The 20,935-nt window shown below is 33.3% G+C and overlaps 1 protein-coding gene across 1 annotated transcript; it reads left to right on the forward strand.

Annotated features, from left to right (window-relative positions):
- LOC109350757 (zinc transporter 8-like) lies at window positions 18,499–20,183 on the forward strand. Its single transcript, XM_019592052.1, has 3 exons — window positions 18,499–19,166; window positions 19,612–19,761; window positions 19,847–20,183. The coding sequence occupies exons 1-3, from the start codon at window positions 18,552–18,554 to the stop codon at window positions 20,150–20,152; spliced, it is 1,071 nt and encodes a 356-aa protein (XP_019447597.1). The 5' UTR covers window positions 18,499–18,551; the 3' UTR covers window positions 20,153–20,183.

Below are 20,935 nucleotides of genomic sequence, written 5' to 3' on the forward strand. Positions count from 1 at the left end.
TGGAGAATGATGCAAATATAAAACCAAAAAAATGATGTACATCTTCAATCAAATTTGTCTAACGACACAAGGCATTTTTTGTAATTCCTAAACATCTTGGAGATATCTGTAGTCACCCCATTTGAGCCTAGACATAATGAAAGAAGATAATTTTTGAATAACCCTCAATATTTCAATAACCCGGGAAGGGTAATTTTTCAACAGTTATCCTTAACATTCAATTATTAAATAAAAATATTCTTTTACATCAATCATGTGACCGAAGGATAAGAAAATACAAAGAATGTTCCTTGCTTAAAAAAAAGTTAAAAAAAAATCCCGTTGAGAATCCTCGATTAATATCTCGGGCAAAAGTTAGGGCAAAACTGCAATATCAATGATCACAAAAAGGAACCCTGCATGAAAAAAATTATCGCCTTAATCATAGGTCATCCTTATCAAAACCTGAAAAATTCTCTTAATAGTTGAATGTCATGTTTGAAAATTATTGAGAATAGGATAAAGAAGAAAGGTGAATGGTAAGTATGGGCAACACAAGTTTTGAGCCTTAAATCCTTTTCTTGAAAACCATAGCTAAGCCACCATACAAGCTTAAAAAGACCCCGTTGAAGACTTATTTGCCTAAGACGTGCATCAATACCAAAAAAAATGCTGACTCCACAAGTCTCATAAAATTTCGATAAAATCTCTCATTTTTAATGCATAAGTTAACATTCATTATTACCATCATCATATCAAAACAGACACAAATACGAATCAAATATCATCAAATATCAAATGTATCCTTCATACCTTAACCATCACTCTTAAAGCTAAAGACAAATTCCATTCTATCATAGCCACCATCATATTTACATTAGCCAAACCTAAATTGAATTTTATCATCATCATCACCCCCACCATACCTATCCAAATCTTATCATCACTACCACATCACCACTCATAGCCCAAACACTAACCAAAATTTGCATGATCATTGTTTTAGAAAAAAGTTATGCATGGAATAAAGAGCAATAAAGGCAAAAGAAAATTGGAAGCTTATCAAATTGAGGCAGATTTTAAGATGATTCATGGCCTAGAACTTGACAATCTAAACTTACCAAATCAATACGGATATAAGAATGACTCAGATTATCTCACACTAGGGGTAGTGGAAAGTCACAATAAGACCAAACTGGGGCAAATTTTGGTGTTGATCACATTTTCTAGTGGAAAATCAGAAGAAGCCAAAATTGGGGCAGTTTTTGGGTTGATCCAATTTTCTTGTGAAAAATTAAAAGGAGTCCAAAACTGGAGAAATGCAGAAGTGATTTCTCATGATTGTATTAGTTGAATCAATCATAAAAAGTTAAAATCTCTCAATCAAACACAAGAAAAATCTTCGATTTTCAAGCATATTGAAGAAAGAACGACTCATTGTTCAAGGCTTCTACTTCCCATCGAGCCAAGACATCCAAGGGTGTTCAAAGAAAAGAGCAACAAAAAAAAGAAAACAAAAGAGTGTTAGGTTGAAAACCCACATGGGCAACCCAGAAAAAGGTGAGTGATCCTAAGTCGAAAACCTATGAAGGCGACTTGAGCTCCTAATGAGAGAATTCCCGACAGATGCCTACATATGGTATTATGGGCAAAAATTAGGGAAAATTAAATGAACACACCAAGTGGAAGACTTGGTATTGCATATCATCAATCACCCAAATAGATGCAACTTTTTGGAGAATCTAAGTTGTAGCCTCCTGAGTGAAGACAAGAGTTCATAACATGCACACTATGGCAATTTTTGTTGTTACAAAAAGCATCATCACTTCTGAGAGAAATTTTCTGCAAACCTACACTCGGGCAAAATGGTTGGGTTTAGTCATTGTCCATAAGATCATAGTGAAGCGGTTTAAGGATCACCTTACAGGAAAGACATCTTCAAGTAAACTGAGGCAGATTTTGATGGTACCAATCAACATTAAGAACAAGGACCACTTCAGTTGAGTCTACAAAATTCGATGAATTTCATACACAAGATAAAAAAACAAATTGAACCCTAAGTGATGCATTAGAACATTTGTGCACAGGTCTTACTCATTCAAACAAAATATATAGTACTCATGTCATACATGACATACATACATTAAAGCATAACTATATTTTTCAATGCATAGTCACATTCATATACCAATCATTATAGCACAAACAAAAAAAATATGGCATAATCATTCATTACATATAACTAGGCATTCATACATGCATATTCAAATTATTCTTCCTATAAGCACAAACAAAACAAAAAAACAAAAAAACAAAAAAAAATATTGCATTGCGTATAACCAAACATTCAAACATGTATCCATGTATTATTCTTCTAATAAACACAAACAAACAAAACAGTGCATTCCGTATAACTAAACATTCAAATATCCATCCCTACACTATTCTTCCAATAAGCATAAACAAGTCATTTCATTGCAAAACATTCAAACATGCATCTCTACATCATTTCTCTAATAAACATAAACAAACAAACCAAAAAATTGTATATCATACATCTCAACATACATTTACACACAATATCTACATTAACAAATCGGCGTGGAACATTACATTATGCAAGTGAAATTTCTACCTTCACACCAAAACCTTCATTATGGCAGCATGGGTGCCTCAGCAAATCCCTGAATCTTTTAGACACCATGGGTACCTCAGCAAATCCCTGAATTGTTTTGGCAGCACGGGTGCCTCAACAAATCCCTGAATCATTTTGGCAGCACGGGTGCCTCAGCAAATCCCTGAATCGTTTTGGCAGCATGGGTGCCTTAACAAATCCCTGAATCATTTTGGCAGCATGGGTGCCTCAACAAATCCCTGAATCGTTTTGGCAGCATGGGTGCCTCAGCAAGTCCCTGAATCATTTTGGCAGCATGGGTGCCCCAGCAAATTCCTGAATCGTTTTGGCAGCACGAGTGCCTCAACAAATCCCTGAATTGTTTTGGCAGCGTGGGTGCCTGAGCAAATCCCTGAATCGTTTTGGCAGCACGGGTACCTCAGCAAATCCGTGAATCGTTTTGGCAGCATGGGTGCCTCAGCAAATCCCTGAATCGTTTTGGCTGCATGGGTGCCTCAACAAATCCCTGGTTCATAATGACAAACGCGGGAACTGCCTCAACAAATCCATGCTCCACCAACAAAGCATCGATCTGCTTCATCAAATTCGGTATCTTTCCTAATGGCCATTTTCAGAGCCTTAACAAAATTAGTATTCATTTCTTTACCTATTACTTATCAGGACAAGTCCTCAAACTTCAGTTTGAGTTATGTCCAATAAGCAACAGGTAAAGAGGGGCAGTTGTGAATATCCAATTTTGTCCGACCCAAAAATACTTCAAAAAACCAAATTTTCAATAAATATTTTTGATACAAATTTCATCAACTCAAATATATATTTTATGTGAATCTGATTAGATTCTATGAATTGATTTTTGTTAGAAAAAGGGGTAATAAATCAAATAAATGAATTCAGTAGCAGTTAATAAATTTTATTTCAATTGATTCTAAAGAAAATTATTTCCAGCAAATAAAGAGTTGAAGGAGATATGAATATTTAATAAATGATCCATCATAATGACATATATTTAATCCATTTTTCGTTTTTTAAAGGAAGTACAAAAAATGATTGTTGGGTCCTAACACTTTCTAAGTGTCCTACATCAAGAAATATTTTCAATTCAAACTTCAAATCATGATCATTATTATATAAATTCGAAATTTGAATGAGAATAAAATCAAATATTTTCATGATCATTATTGAAATTTGAATATTGAAGACCATGAGAATAAAATCAAATATTTGTAATTCGAGCTTTGATGATCATTGTTATGGGGATTTGTGAAAGTGTGCATGTCAAGAGGAACACTTTGGAAAGCTCTCCTTGAACGTCATGGTTTTGATGAGGACAACGTGTGCCTAAAAGTGCTTGAAGATAACCAACAATTCAACGTGCTTAAGTCTTTTATTTGGTACTAGGCTTAGACTAGATTCTAGTTTAAGTTGAGTCGAAGGCTTAGGGCACCTAATACATGTCTCACATGCATTTATCTTTAAATCATTTCATCCATGAGATATGTTCATTTCATAATATGTTCATGCATTACATAAATACATGTATATATGCATTCTAGGCATAAAACTAAGTGTCAAACATGTATTATCTAAGTGCATAACATATTTGATGTTTTCTATTTGAAAATACATATTTTATTTAGTGTTAATCGATTAACCATACCTTTAATCGATTAACCCAACTGCTGTGTAAAGTGGTTGCCACTGGAACACGTTTTTGTAATGCAGTTAATCGATTAAAGCTTTACGTTAATAGATTAACCTAACTGATTTTTAAGTTGTTGAAACTGAAAAACTGAAAAACAGAATCAGTTATAATTTTTAGTCCCGTTAATCGATTAAGAAGGCATTTAATCGATTATCTGGGGTTCTGGACTGATTCTTTATAAACTGCGTTTTCAGAATTAATCTCATAAGTTGCATGTTGCATTTATTAGAGAGTTAGAGCATTCTACGTGTTAATTGTTGCATCTATTTGTTAAGTGCATTAGTGAGTTTAGAAATGAGAGATTCCTTGCTTTAGGATTGAGTGCATTTCATGTTATAATCTCTCACGTTTTCCCTCACATGTTCATGCATATTTTGATGCGTTTTTTCATGAATTTTATGATTCTGTAACTTCTGTTTTCATAACTAATACTTGTCATTTCACATGTGTTTGTGTTAAATGTGCATTAGAGTAAAGCCTTCATGTTGTATTTGAGCTTAGGTATAGCTTAATATTACTCTTGTAATTCTTGTATAATTGTTGTGAAAGGGAATCTCTTGGTGTCGTATCACCAGTAGAGATTGTGTGTTTCTTCATAGCTTAGAGTGTAAGAAAAGGAAAGAACGAGAGATTCTTTGGCTGGGGCTACGCCGAAAGAAACGTTTTCTTTATCGGTAGGAAGGGAGTCAAACCATTGGATAGTTTCTTTGATTTCTTGTCATTTGCTAAGTGTTGTAATTGGATAATGTGTTTGTAAATTACATTGATTCGATTATAGTGAAGGAAATCTCCCAAGTCAGCCGGGAGGCCTGGATGTAGTTTGCAGTGGACAGCAAACGAACCAGGATAAAAATTCGAGTTGCAGGATTTGTTTCTCTCTCTCTCTTTACTGTTTTCAATCGATTTAATTTGTATATTTGATTCAACTAATACATTCTGTTCTTTTGTTGTATTGCAAGCTATTCTGATATACAAATTTGTAAGCTCTGTATTCGTTCTGTTATCGGTTATTTGTTTCGCATTTAATCGTTTCTGTAATTGCTTACTGGTTCTGTTTAATCGATTAATATTCCTGTGTTAATCGATTATACTGTTTCTATTAATCGATTAAAATAGTTTCTGTTTAAAACTGTTTTTTGTGTTAATCGATTAAGACTGTGCTTATAATCGATTATCCTTTTCTCCTTAATCGATTAAATAGGGTTGATTCAGCATTAAGTGTTGATTTGCGAAAAGCGGTAATTCTAACCGCGACACCTATTCATCATAATCCCTTAATGTTCTCCCAGGAATTAATTGCTGTTCATATGGTTTTGGCTATAAATAGATGGAGTCTTCCCTTAAGAGACACACTTGAGAAAAAGCAAAAAATGCTCATACCATTTTTTTCTTTCCTAACGGATCCACAATCCCCATAAACATCAGCTTCCATACACAAAATCTCTCATCCATAACAACCACAAAATCTCTCATCCACAACATCCACAAAATCTCTCATCCACACCAACATCAAAATCTACTACATCACAACAATCCTCTCAATCAAAAAATTCATTTTTCAATCATTTCTTTCTTCTCTAGACATTATCTTTCACACATATTCATCCAACGAAAAACCAAGAAATCCACAATAATTCAAGATCTCCCATACACAAGAACACCGCCCAAAAAATGAGAAAAAAATACAAAGAAATTCAAGAGGAATTAGAATTGCATTAATATACATTGTAGAGAAGCTTCATATACATGTCCAAAGCGATGTTTTTGAGTCTGTGCTACACAAAGTCCCTACCTCCACTATATGTCTGTTTGCATTGGTTAGCCTTTTTTGCACATTTTTCGTGTTGCAGCATTTCATCGTTGTTGGATTCACTATGAGAGGTATGTAATTTTCATTACTTTCTTGTATAGTTGTTTTATTTTTGTTATCAATAATTGCATTAGTAATAATAATTATCACCATTGTAACATATAATTATAACTACATCAAAAAGGTAAATGCATAAACAATACATTTTTTGTATACATACTACAACATTTTTTTTTAATAAATATTTAGTTTTGAAGCAAAATATGTAATTAATTAGTTTCTCATTATATATCAATTTAAAACATATTAAAAAAACAAAAAAACAAGCATCCATGAGTCAACAAAAAATGAAATAATATTTAACTAAGATTGTAAGGTATGATGCGGTGTGGACGTAAGGGCTACACTTCACTTCCTTATGATTAATAGGACTAGTTATACTTTCACGTCTTAAAAAGATTTTATTTTTTAAATAAAAAAAACAAAAATTCGAATTTTTAAACCAAGTTTTAATATAAGATGTGGTATTGGACGTAAGGGCTATGCTTCGCTCATATCTTTTTTTCAAAAAAAGAATTTAGACTTTACTATTTTTAATAAATAAAATTAACCTAACCAAATAAACTTTTTCTACCTAAAGACCTACGTAAGCCTTGATTCCCTTAATATGGATACATAGGACCGGGGTCATTCTTGTCAGGCACAATAATAAAAACAATTTTTTCTTCATAATAAATAATTAATTAATCACACAATTAAATAAAATAATAATAACACAATTAATAATCCATGCAATATAATAGGGTACCGTTCAAACGGGCAACTAGTGTGTTAACACCTTCCCTAGGGTGTAATCGACTCCCGAACCTGGATATCAAAGTCCAAGGCCCAATGTGATTGGGCCAAAAGATTTTTCTACATTTTTGACTGGAAACAAATGTAGTGGCGACTCTAATGAGGTCGTGCAGCCGAAAATCGGGGCGCGACAATGTGAGATTTCATAAGATCAGAGAGTTGGTAGTTTGGGGGGAGATATTATTGCAGAAGGTTCACACTTCAAAAAATGCAGCTGATATGTTAACCAAACCGGTTACCGTGGACAAGTTCAGGCATTGCCTGAGCTTGTTGAACATTCAGTGATGATGGACTATGGTGCGCCCCCAACCAAATTGCGGAAGATGGAGATTGATGATATTCGCCAAGATGGAGATTGTTGTACAATGACTCATATCTCTGGATAACAGCAATACAAGTTATGGGTTTGGGCTGATGTAAAGGGGTTGGGGTAGAGGGCTATATATATTGATGTTATGTAAACCTAATGTAACAAGGAGAAGAATAGTAAAACACTAATCCTTATTCTCTAATAATATATAGTGGTAGCCGCTCAACGCTCCTGGGGACGTAGGAACAATTGGCCGAACCTCGTTACCAAATCTCTTGTGTTATTCTCTTCTCTCTATACTCTTTACTATTTGATTGTTAGCTTGTTCCCAACACCTCTCTACTACAAAACTGTTTTTTTCGCAGCTGATGCATATAACCATACTGACTCAAAATTTCTGAAATCCGTAAATACTCAAAACAGAGATGCTAGATCAACTGCATCCACTTGCTATTCTAGAAATCCTTTCATGAATAGATTCATGACATAGCATATGGTTCACATTCAAAAGCATTGTGTCAGTAAATTGATGACATAAATTTTTGTTTCAAATGTCAAGATGAAAAATAACATTAAGCTAACATGCTTAACTTAACTACCCCTAACAACAAAGAAAATGCAAAAGAGCTTTTCCTATATATGGATTTATCACTATTACAGGATTCCAAGATTTATTTTGCTATGTAGGACCATAAAATTGTATACAAATTAACAGTTTTTTAAATTGTATTTATTGTCACGACGATTATGTTGCATTTACCTTAAATATGGGAAAATGTAATATAGGTTGTCGCCATGTCGTTGCCAAGAATCCTGAAACCACAATACCATAGTCCCAATTGTGGTTTGGAGTGAAATTTAAAACATTGTACATTAGTTTATTGCATTGCATGTTGGTGTATTTTGAAATTCCCACAACTTATGCAGCTGAAAAGTCTACATGAAGTGGTAAATCTTTTAGTGATATATCTATCCCAAAGTCTACATCAATAGCATTCTAAAGCCTTTTCTAGGAAAAAGATGTTGTAGGTAAAAAGCATACTAAAGAAGTAAAGAGAAAAGGGAGAAAGACAACCCACCACGATTTTATTAATGAATGTTAAGTAATTATCAGTATATATTATAAATAAAGATTTGTATTTTGGTTATACCATTATAGTTTACATAAAACATACATATACATCCTTTTTATCTCAACCTCTTTATATTAGCCCAAACCCATAATTAATTTTGTTGTTTTATCTAGAAGAAGTGTTCATCAACGGTCATGAACTCATACACGACCAGATTGTGTATCACTGCCTACCAACATATGTCACTTCCATATGGTTGTATGTCGCATCAAGCCCAGGTAAAAATTGTAGTTTCCTCTATAACTCAACCACTAACAGTGCATCAGGAACACGATCGTGTGTTCTACATGGCCTTATCGTGTTCCAGTGAAATATGAGTCATTTAAACAATGATCTTCACCCTATGGAATATCATTAATTTCTATCTTCTGTGGTTGGGTTGAAGGTGTTTTGAAGTTTAATTAGCATCAATGAATGTTTAGCAAGTCCATACAGTGCTTGAACTTGTTTAAAGTAACTGACTTGAATAGCATATCAACTACATTTTTTGAATTGTAAATCATCTATAATAGTATATGTCAAGAAAGTATCACCTGTCTTTGAAATCTTACATCAATATGTTTGGTCCTAATGTGATATACTTGATTCTTTGAGTACGTTAGTGTTGACATAGTTTAGAATGTCTCGAGTTTTGTGTTCGCAAGTCTTGAAGCTAACTCTTTTATGTTTCTCAAGCACACAATATTTATACATATGTAGATTGCATTTACTAACGTCCTTCAATAAACCCTTCTTGTGCATTTGCCAGGCCCTGCATACTAAGGTGACCTAAACACATGTGTCATAGTTTGGTGCATCATGATTTGAGTCTATTGAAATTTTTATGCAACTTCATCTACAATTGTACTCTCTAATAACTTATAAATGTCAGAGCACCTTTGTATACTCAAAGAGTATCATTGTCCCTATAACTGAATCCCTTAGCCTATAAAGTCCCAAAATAAATAAAACTATTCTTCGGATTTATAATGTGCCCAATTTCACATTCACAACACCATCATCTAACATAATTCTGATTTCGTCTATATCAACATCAACACATGATTTATTATTTCCTATATATACGAAACCAAAATTGTATCGCATGTATGCAGTGAACCATTCCCTATTCAGGGTCATGTGGTGGGAGATCACTGTCAAGTATTCACTCATCTTCATCTTGACTTATATATATTGATAGAAGATCACTTTCACTATTGTGACTACCATCATCTATCTGTACTCTCTCCAACATTTGTTGAAGTTTATGATCCATCTGTCGCGCCCCAATTTTCGGCTGCATGACCTCATTAGAGTCGCCACTACATTTTTTCAGTCAAAAATGTAGAAAAATCTTTTGGCCCAATCACATTGGGCCTTGGACTTTGATATCCAGGTTCGGGAGTCGATTACACACTAGGGAAGGTATCAGCACCCCAGTTGCCCGTTTGAACGGTACCCTACTAAATTGCATGGATTATTAATTGTATTATAATTATATTTTTACCAAAAAAAAAAAGTTTATTTTATTATCATGTCTGACAAGAGTGATGTTGGTCCTACGTATCCCCTTTTGGGAATCAAGACTACGTAGTTCTTTAGGTAGAAAAAATTTATTTGTTGGGTTGATTTTATTTCTTAAAAAAAGTAAAATTTAAACTATCATTTTTTAAAATGAGTGAAGCATAGCCCTTACGTCCGATACCGCATCTCATATTAAAATTTAGTTAAGAAATTCCATTTTTTTGTTTTTTTATTTAAAAAATACAATTTTTTTAAGACGTGAAAATATAATTAGTCATATTAATCATAAGGAAGTGAAGTGTAGCTCTTACGTCCGACACCGCAACATACCTTACAATCTTTGAGTTAAATATTATTTCATTTTTTGTTGACTCATTGATGTTTGTTGTTTTTGTTTTTTTATATGTTTTAAATTGATATATAATGAGAAACTAATTAATTACATATTTTGCTTCAAAACTAAATATTTATTAAAAAATGTTGTAGTATGTATGCAAATAGTGTATTGTTTATACATTTACCTTTTTAATGTAGTTATAATTATATGTTACAATCGTGATAATTATTATTACCAATGCAATTATTAATAACAAAAATAAAACAACTACACAAGAAAGTAATGAAAATGACATACCTCTCATAGCGATTCCAATAACAATGGAATGCTGCAACACGAAAAATGTGCAAAAAAGGCTAACCGTTGCAAACAGACATATAGTAGAGGTAGGGACTTTGTGTAGCACAGACATCGCTTGGACATGTATATGAAGCTTCTCTACAATGTATACTAATGCAATTATAATTCCTCTTGAGTTTCTTTGTATTATTTTCTCATTTTTTAGGCGGTGTTCTTGTGTATCGGAGATCTTGAATTATTGTAGATTTCTTGGTTTTTGGTTGGATGAATATGTGTGGAAGATAATATCTAGAGAATAGAGAAAGGATTGAAAAGCGAATTGTTTTTGATTGAGAGGATTGTTGTGAAGTAGTAGATTATACATTTTGGATGGTTCTGGTTATCTTTTGGTTGAGGATTCTTGGGAATAGGTGATGAATGAAAGATTTTTTTTAGATGAAATTTGATGGAGGAGTTCTTTAGATGAATGATTTTTTAGAGGATGGTGATTTGTTTCTAGGAATTTGATTTCATGTCTCATATGTCTATTTAAAGTTGAATTTTGACACATGCTTGAAAATCAAATCAAATCCCCTATTAACTTCAAAGAGAAAGTTAAGGAGATTTTGATTTTTGCTTTTAATTAAAATTCAAAAATTTGATTTATGTTATTATGATGCTTAAAATTCAAATTTAATAAAAGTCATAAATTCAAATTTGAATCATTTTTATTTTGGAACACATTAAAATGTTATTTTTTATATAAACCCAAAATGTTTATCTTATTGTTATTTTTTTGAAAAAATGTATTTTGGGCCGGACAAAATTGGGTATTCACACCATCTTTCTCCACATGCTTGCTAGAGCACCTTCATTTGGACAATCCTTACTATAATGCATGGTCTGTTTGCCCTTGAAGCACTTCATTGGGAAAGTCCTCCCACACGCTTAGCCCCACTTACATACAAACCATAAACTTGAGACTAGTGTATTAAATTGCACACCACAATCACTTTTGTGGTCATAATATTATGATTTTGGGACCCTCTGCAATGATATCGTGATTGTAATTGTGGTCGTATCGACTATATTTTCCACAATTATATTAAATGCAACATAATCACAATCGCGACAACTATAACAATTTAACACACCATATGAGACCCTTCCTCTGTATTTCGTTTCTTTTAACTTTGTGAGAGAAGCGCAACCATTACCAAATCCAATTTTATTGAATCTTTATTTGTATGTCATGGTTGTCATCAAATGTTCATAAGGATTTAGTAAAAATTGTAACAAGGTTATTCCTTTGTCTTCGTCACCCAACTTCACACCAAGATTATGAAAATCATTAACTATTTGATTGAAATTGTTCAACTGTTGTTTCAAATTAGACTTTTCTTATATCTTAGGTTCTTAGAGTGTTGGACATGAACTGCTTTTGTATTGTATTCATACCTTTGTCGGAGATGTCAAATCCATGACACAATAAAAATATATGAGCAAGACAAGATCTTGCCAAATATCATAATAAAAATATTATTTTGCTCCTTCATTTTTATAATTAAGTGTTTAATCTAACAATTTTAAGATATAAATTGGTCTATGCTATAGTGTTTGATAATTTCTTTGATTTGAACTATTTCTATCATGAAATTTGTTTTGTAAAAATAAAATATACTTTATTGATCCTTATATCTTGCAAAAGATTAATATGTAGTTCTGAGCCCACGTTATGTTTGGTAGAAAGTGTAGAACATGATATTTGGCAAAAAGAAAAGTCTTTAATCTTCGATGTAGAAAGAATGAATAAAGTTATTATGCCTTACCATAAATAGACATGGCAACCCATCTTCATTCATGTTAGCGTACGGTTTATAACTGAATGACATCATGTCGCATTCTTCAAATATCATTTTCCTTATTGTTTAGTGTTTTCTGTGTCCTACTCTTGTGGTCTTAGAAGGTGATAAAATTAAATTAAAATATTAGTCTACTTTAATTTAGAGTTTTATCAATAGCGAAGAATTCACAAGTTACTACCCAAATCTCACCCAGTGAAGTGCATCTCTAAACTAAAAACAAAGAACCGGAAAAAACAAAAAACAAAAACACATTATCCATGAAACACATTTATCATATGAAATGCAATATCACTAACATGATTCCTCACCTTACTTATTATTTTGAGCATTTCGATATGATGATTCCTTATGTACTTGCGGTTTTAAAGATTTTGATAAGTTAATTCTCCCATTACTTTCTATTTTGATAAAGGTGGTTAATATATAGATTATATAATATTCACTCTATATAATTTAAAAGTATTAATATATAGATTATATAATTTTATATAAATTTCACTACATTACTGTTACTAAGGTTTCAGGGTCATCGTTACTTGTTGCATCTTACAATATTTCCTTATCACCTAAGGGAATGATTGGTAGCCCTTCACTTGACTACAACCGATTATTGAAACATTAAGTGCTATTATGGAAATGTGTAAAATTTATGATTACAAAATTAAGACACACTTTAAAAATTAGAAAATGTTTGTAATTGCAAAATGCTTTAGTTTGTGTTGGACCGCCTGGATCTCACTCTGAGTCCAGTATCACAAGAAGGTTCAAGAGAGATGTAAAACTACCTCATAAATTTAAAGATTATCTTATGTAATTAGAAGAAGATTATGATAAGATTATATTTTGTTAATTTTAGATTTAATTTCCAAATAATTAGATTAAGATTATATTTCATCAATCAATAGATTAGATTTCAAATATTATTTAAGTAATGTTAACCCTCATTCAAATGGCATCAATAAAACTTACATATTTTTTATCATTCTTAGTTTCCTTTAGTATATTAGAATTATTCACTGCTAGGGTATCACCCTAACATTAGTGCTTTCATTGTTGTTCTCATGCCTCATATACCTACTTCGTCTTCTTCATCCACACACTCTACCATGGAGGACACTTCCAATGCGATGGTTCTAGAAAAATTGGGTGCTATGCAGCAGAGCATGAATGAACGACAAGATCTATTCCAACCGTCCATGGAAGCCCGCATGGAAAGCATCCTTAATGGGTTAGTGGAAAAGATCGTAAGGCTAACCAGAAACACACCACAAACACCACCACCACCATATGACTTTCAACCAACACCACCGCCACCATATGGCTCCCAACCAAGACCACCAGCAACTCCATATGGTTGTGGACCGTTTCCACCACCAGGAAATATAAAACCTCCGAAATTACAACTACAACCATTTGATGGTACAGAACCAAAAGATTGGTTATTCCAAGCAAAACAATATGTCAACTTATATCAAGTCATTCCCTTTTAACGCTTTGAACTCGTAGCATTTTCAATGAAAGGAAACGCCTTAAGTTGGTATAAGTGGATGTTTCAGACCTATCAATTAACAAGTTGGGAAGGCTTTACAAAAGCTCTAATTGTACATTTTGGACCATCTACATTTGCAAATCCTCAAGTTGAACTATTTAAATTAAAACAAACTACTACAGTCACAAATTACCAAACCAGATTTGAACGTCTCTCAAATCAAGTAGTCGGAATGACTCCTGAAATGCTGCTCAATTGTTTCTTATCTGGAGTTCATCCAGAGATTGGGCGCGAACTAGCAATTCAGCAACTCTTTTCAGTGATTCATGCAATTGGGTTGGCAAAATTGGTGGAAAGTAAAATCAATGCGGCAACGGCCACATCAAATCGTTCATGGCCCTTTCAAACAACTATAATAACCAGTCCCCACACTGCTGGACTTAATGGTGTTAGTCAAACTATATCGCACACTCTGCTCATAAAAAGACTCACTGCAACTCAAATGCAGGAACGACGCTTACAAGGACTATGTTATAATTGCGATGAAAAATTCTTTCCAGGACACCATTGCCAACCAAAGCAATTCCTCTTGATGTTGAGTGAGGAAGGTAGTGAGGATCTAATTGCTAATGACCCTAATTTACCAATGTTGGATGCAGAATGCATAACTCATAACATAGACCAATCAGAAATTATTCACTTCCACTTTTCTGATTATGCTCTACAAGGTAACCCATCTTCAAAGACTCTTAAATTTGAAGGCCAGATTTTTGGACATACAGTGAATGTGTTAGTAGATATGGGTAGTTCACACAATGTTATGCAACCCCGAGTTGCACAATTTTTACAGCTACCTATCTGCTCAACCCCAAAGTTTCTAGTCATGGTAGGTAATGGTGAGCATATTTATTGTGATGGCTTATGTATAGAAACTCCTATCAACCTACACCAACAACTATTTCACATTCCATTTTATCTTTTTTCAATACAAGGAGCTGTTGTGGTATTAGGGATTGAATGGTTAAGTACCCTAGGACCAGTCACTTCAGATTTTGCCATTCCCTCTATGACATTCACACATGACAATAAACCCATCACCTTAACCGGATAACACTTGACTTCACCAACATTATCCACCTTCCACCAACTCAAAATACTTCTAACACATACAGATGCTATTGCAGACATATTCTGTGTCACAGTCACACCCACCCAAACACAGTCACCAACAACATAGACAACCTATCTAGCCTTAACAGACCCAAACAATACCCACAATAAAGCTATCCAACCCATACTAAAGGAGTTTGAGTCAATCTTCAGTACCCCAAAAGGATTATCACCACAAAGACCACATGATCATAAAATTGTCCTCCTACCCAACGTATCCCCAGTTAATATTAAATCTTACCGATATCCTCACTCCCAAAAGGAAGCAATGGCAACTTTATTATCAGAAATGTTATAAGTTGGCATAGTAGTACCAAGTACTAGCTCGTTTTCATCCCTAGTTTTACTAGTTCAAAAGAAAGATGGAACATGGTGTTTTTATGTGGATTGCCATAGTTTGAATGCAATTACTGTTAAAAATCAGTTTCCAATTCCTATTATTGATGAGCTCCTAGATGAATTAGTAATTGCTCATATTTTCTCAAAAATTGATTTAAGATCTGGATACCATCAAATTAGATTGGACCCTACCGACACTCACAAAACAGTATTTTGGGCAGTAGACAGCCATTATGAGTTCCTGGTAATGCCCTTTGGCCTCACTAATGGGCCATCAACATTCCAAGCTGCCATGAATGATTTATTACGACCATATCTTCGAAAATTTATTCTCGTGTTTTTGATGATATATTAATCTACAACAAGACCTTGATTAAACATCTAACACACTTAAGGTTAATTTTAGCCTTATTAAGGGAGCAGAAATTTTTTGCAAAATTATCTAAATGTTGTTTTGGCGTGCATAGCGTGAATTATCTAGGACATATATTATCAGGCGACAGCGTACAGCCAGACCCGGAAAAAATTCAAGCCATTGTTGAATGGTCAACACCAAAGTCGACCACGGCCTTAAGGGGTTCCTTGGCCTCACTGGGTTTTATCGACAATTTATCAAACAATATGCTTCATATGCCGCTCCTTTGACAACTTTACTAAAAATATGAAGTTTTACATGGAGTACCTGAACCCAACAAGCATTCGAAAATTTAAAACACATAATGACAAATGCTCCAGTACTAGCTCTAGCAAACTTCACTATGCCTTTTGATGTTGAAACAGATGCTTCAGAGATCGCCATTGGTGCTGTTTTATCCCAAAAAAATATCACCCCGCATGGAAAATGATGGTACTAATACTCAAGAGAGTAATTTTAGAGAACAACTCACACAGTTGCTAGAAGAGAAGAAAAGATACCCAAAACAATTACAAAATTATACGTTGGAGACCCCAACTCATCAGTTAAGGAATTCCATTGTTATCAATAAAGGCCTCGAAGCCAGACAACAAATTCCACCATTGGATCTACCTTGTGGACACGTGAATCTCATGCCCAACAAGAACCAACCGTGTGGCAAGATGGCTTATGTGGCACCACAAGAAGAAGACAAAGTTGCAGGTGCACCCTTACTCAATGCAACACAACACATGGAATCAACCCATTTTCTCTTCCAACAGATACACCCAATGCAACACACAAGAAAAGGACACACAAAGACAAAAATAAGCAACTCCACACTGAATCATACCTTGAGGACAAGGTGTCCCTTGAAGAACAGGGCAATGTTGGATCGCCTGGATCTCACTCTGAGTCCAGTATCACAAGAAGGCCCAAGAGAGATATAAAATTACTTCATAAACTTAAAAATTATCTTATGTAATTAGGAGAAAATTATGATAAGATTATATTTTGTTAATTTTAGATTTAATTTCCAAATAACTAGATTAAGATTGTATTTCATCAATCCATAGATTAGATTTGAAGTATTATTTAAATAATGTTAACCCTCATTCAAAGGGCATCAATAAAAATTACATCTTTTTATTATTCTTAGTTTTCCTTTAATATATTAGAATTATTCACTACTAGGTATCACCCTAACAGTTTGCAAATGACGCGTTGTATTTAAAAAATCTAAATAAAATTCCACGAGTAAAATTAATATAAATAAAATATATAATTTAAATTATGTGCATTTATTCATTAATCTGTAGTTCTCACTCCACGTTGTGTTTGGTACAAAGTGTAGAACATCATATGGTAAAAATACAAGATTTTAATCTTTGGTGTAGAAAGAATAAAAAAGAAGCTATTAATCTATTATGCCACAGTTTTTTTTATCAGCAATGTATTATATTAAATAAATAAAGAATTAGGAGAACAAGTGGTGCTTCTGTCCACAAACAACTTTACATATGTTAGTTCAAACAATTTGAAGGGCTCCACACCCAATCCATGAACGAGTAAGGGAATGGAGAAAATCTAGCAAAGAGAATGTTCCAATAATGAAGTTTAATAGCAAAAATTACCTCCTGAAGATGACAAGGGAAATGATAAAAAATAGCCTTATTCCTTGCCAACCAAAGAAACCACAAAGTGACAAACCAGATAGACATCCACTGATTATGATATGGTTTTCCTAGCCACATATAAGACCAATGAGATAGGAAGTTATTCCTAATTCCAGCTGGAAAGACAGATTAAGTCCGAACCAGGAGAAAATAGTTTGCCATACATCATAAGCGAAAGAGCAGGAGAAGAACAAATGATCAACAAATTCTTCCACCTTTCAACAGAATACACATCCTGTTTGTGCTTCATCCCTCATAATACCTCTTCTAACCAAATTTAGGCGGGTTGGAACACCATCTACAGATAACCTCGAAACAAAACATCTCAATTTTAGCGGAACATTGGATCCCCACACTTTTTTATAGAACCACGAATCGAAGCTATTATCCTCATTCAGCAGGGCCTTGTAAGCACCTCTAACCGAGTAAGTTCCACCTTTTTCATGCACCCAAAGCCACCCATAAGCACTATCTATCATGCCACAGTGATACATTCACGTTAGCGTATGGTGTATAACTGAATGATATCATCTATCATGCCTTAGAAATACCATTTATCTTATTGTTTAATAGTAATTATGTGTGTTGGTCTAACAAGGTAATTAATTAAGCTGTATTTCAGGATGAGCACATTTTAAATCTGACTTTCGACATAATAAGCTTTAATTTCTGATGTACTAATTAGACTTTCAACATTTAAGCCATTCAAATGTATATTTTAATGATAATAACAAAAAATGTATATTTTAATTAGTTGGTAGCCAATTATGTCGACATTCTGGGACAATATTAATATACTAACTAATTAACATAAAATCTAGATGTAATGAGAGAATGGAATTCCAAATTTTATATTCACATATATCCATATAACTATGTTAATATGTCGACATCTATGACACTGTTGTTAGAATTAAATAATAAATAATTGAAATCAATACCAATATATGATGATCTATCCAACACTATAACTATCACACTTGTTTTTCGATCGGGAATTTTATGTACTCTTCTTCTTCTTCTTCCTAGTTTAATTTTCTTAGCATTTGTTGTATCTGTATTAATATTTTTCACGATGAATGGGTTTAAGAAAGATTGTAAAGTGTTGTTATATTTATCGATCCTGATATTCCTAGTACTATTCCCCAGTTTAGCAGTTGGAGAGTGCACATGTGATGAAGAGGAAGAAAAGGGAGAGAAAGGAAAAGCATTAAAATACAAAATAGCAGCATTAGTATCAATACTAATATGTAGTACAATTGGTGTTTGTATCCCATTCCTAGGAGCAGTTATACCTGCCCTAAGTCCTGAAAAGAATATATTTTTTATCATTAAGGCTTTTGCTGCTGGTGTAATATTGTCCACTGGTTTCATTCATATTCTCCCTGATGCCTTTAATGACCTTACTTCACCTTGTCTTAAGAGTTATCCATGGGCTGATTTTCCATTCACTGGCTTTGTGGCTATGTGCACTTCTATGTTTACCCTTATGCTTGATGCTTATGCCACTAGTTATTTTCAGAATTCACAAAACAAGAAGACAGGTCAAGTTCAAAATGAGTTTATCACTACAGATGTTGAGAATTCTGATGATCATGTTCATCCTCACACACATGGAGCACATGGTCATGCACATGCTTCTGTTTCTTCTGAAGCCTCAGATATTCTTCGTCACCGAGTCATCTCTCAGGTACTCTATAATTCATTTTTATTTTATTTTCAATTAGGAGAATAATGTTCATCAATTTTATAGACAATCATTAATGATTCTAAAATCAAAACCAAGTTTCTGATCTCTAGAAGGTCTAAAATCAAGTTCCTTATAATTGAAAGGTCTAGATTTATTATTCTCATAGTTTTTATATGAGAATTATTTTCATGAGTCAGGTGTATAATTTTAAAACATAGGTCGTACAGTTGTGTAGATTCCTGTGAAATCCAATTCTGGAGTACAAAATGTATTATTTAGAAGACATTAGTTGAGTAAATCATTTGTTTCTTATGAAATTACTAAATTAGAATGAATTTTAAAGTATTGAATATTGTTAAAATGGCAGCTGAATATTTACTCTGATGAATGTCCATAAAAAATGTGATGCAATAACATATTGACGTATATATGTATGTATGTATAGGTATTGGAGCTTGGGATTGTAGTCCATTCAGTGATAATAGGAATTTCATTGGGAGCATCAAATAATCCTGATACTATAAAGCCCCTTGTAGCAGCTTTGTCTTTTCATCAGTTATTTGAGGGCATGGGGCTTGGTAGCTGTATTACTCAGGTACTATATATATTGAATATTCCATCATATTGAATATTCCATTTGTGTATGATGTAATAAGAATATGATAATTGGTTGGTTGCAGGCGAAACTGAAGGTGAAAACAATAGCAACAATGGCATTGTTTTTCTCTTTAACTACACCAGTAGGGATTGCAATTGGTATAGGGATAGGTACAAGTTATAATGAAAACAGTCCAACAGCACTTATAGTGGGAGGAGTATTCAATGCAGCATCAGCTGGGATATTAATATATATGGCACTTGTTGATATTCTTGCTGCTGATTTTATGAATCCAAGGATGCTACAAAATGGAAACCTTCAATTTGGAGCTAATCTATCTCTTCTAATTGGAGCTGGTTGTATGTCTCTTCTTGCTAAATGGGCTTGACTACTCAATTCACCCCATTTTTTATTTAAACGTTTCTTCTTCTTTTTTTACCATATACCAACTTTTGTTTTTTGTAATAATAATACATAACAAAAGATGTGAATGCCCTACAATTCACATTTCTTGCTATTTCTGTCTTTAACTTCATAGTTCACACTATCATTTGCTTGTTGTTGTATCTCATACTAAAGTTCTACAAATTTGCTGTACACTCTTATTTGAACAATCATTATTGATTTTCCCACTAAGTGTGAGGCGTTGCTCTTTATGTTCATTAATTTATTGTGTTTCAATCCTTATTAATATTTAGTATCGTAAGTGGTCATGGTACTCGTGCAAAGCATAGGTTACTTTTTACTATAAAAATATATTTAGTGCAAAATATGTAAATCAATATGCATTATAAAAACAAGATACATATCATTTTATGTTGATGCGGAAGACATATGGAGAAAATATAATAGAGAAAATGACACCGAGAAATTAACGTGGTTCAGCAATTTGCCTACGTCCACGGTTGAAGAGCAACAATGATATTATCACTATGATAAAAGAGAATTACAAGTTCACTCAAGTGTTTCACTAACTTCCCAAAACCCAAGTACACCCAATATCACTCTCACTCACTTATATCTTAAACACTAAAATATTCCTCACAATATTAGAACAAGAGAAGAAGAGAGAATATGCACTAAGGCTAGAATATTGGTGTGTCTTACAATGGCTTGGAGCATTCCTATTTATAGCCAAAGCCTTGAGGATCCTATGGCCAAAAACAAAGAT

This window comes from Lupinus angustifolius, chromosome LG06, assembly GCF_001865875.1.
Source record: "Lupinus angustifolius cultivar Tanjil chromosome LG06, LupAngTanjil_v1.0, whole genome shotgun sequence".
NCBI lineage: Eukaryota > Viridiplantae > Streptophyta > Magnoliopsida > Fabales > Fabaceae > Lupinus > Lupinus angustifolius.

Excerpts from the sequence above, each read along its gene's own strand:
- LOC109350757 (XM_019592052.1), top strand. The coding sequence starts at position 18,552 with ATGAATGGGTTTAAGAAAGATTGTAAAGTGTTGTTATATTTATCGATC. Across the intron at positions 19,167-19,611 it reads GTCACCGAGTCATCTCTCAG|GTATTGGAGCTTGGGATTGT; the intron begins GTACTCTATAAT and ends ATGTATGTATAG. Across the intron at positions 19,762-19,846 it reads TTGGTAGCTGTATTACTCAG|GCGAAACTGAAGGTGAAAAC; the intron begins GTACTATATATA and ends GGTTGGTTGCAG.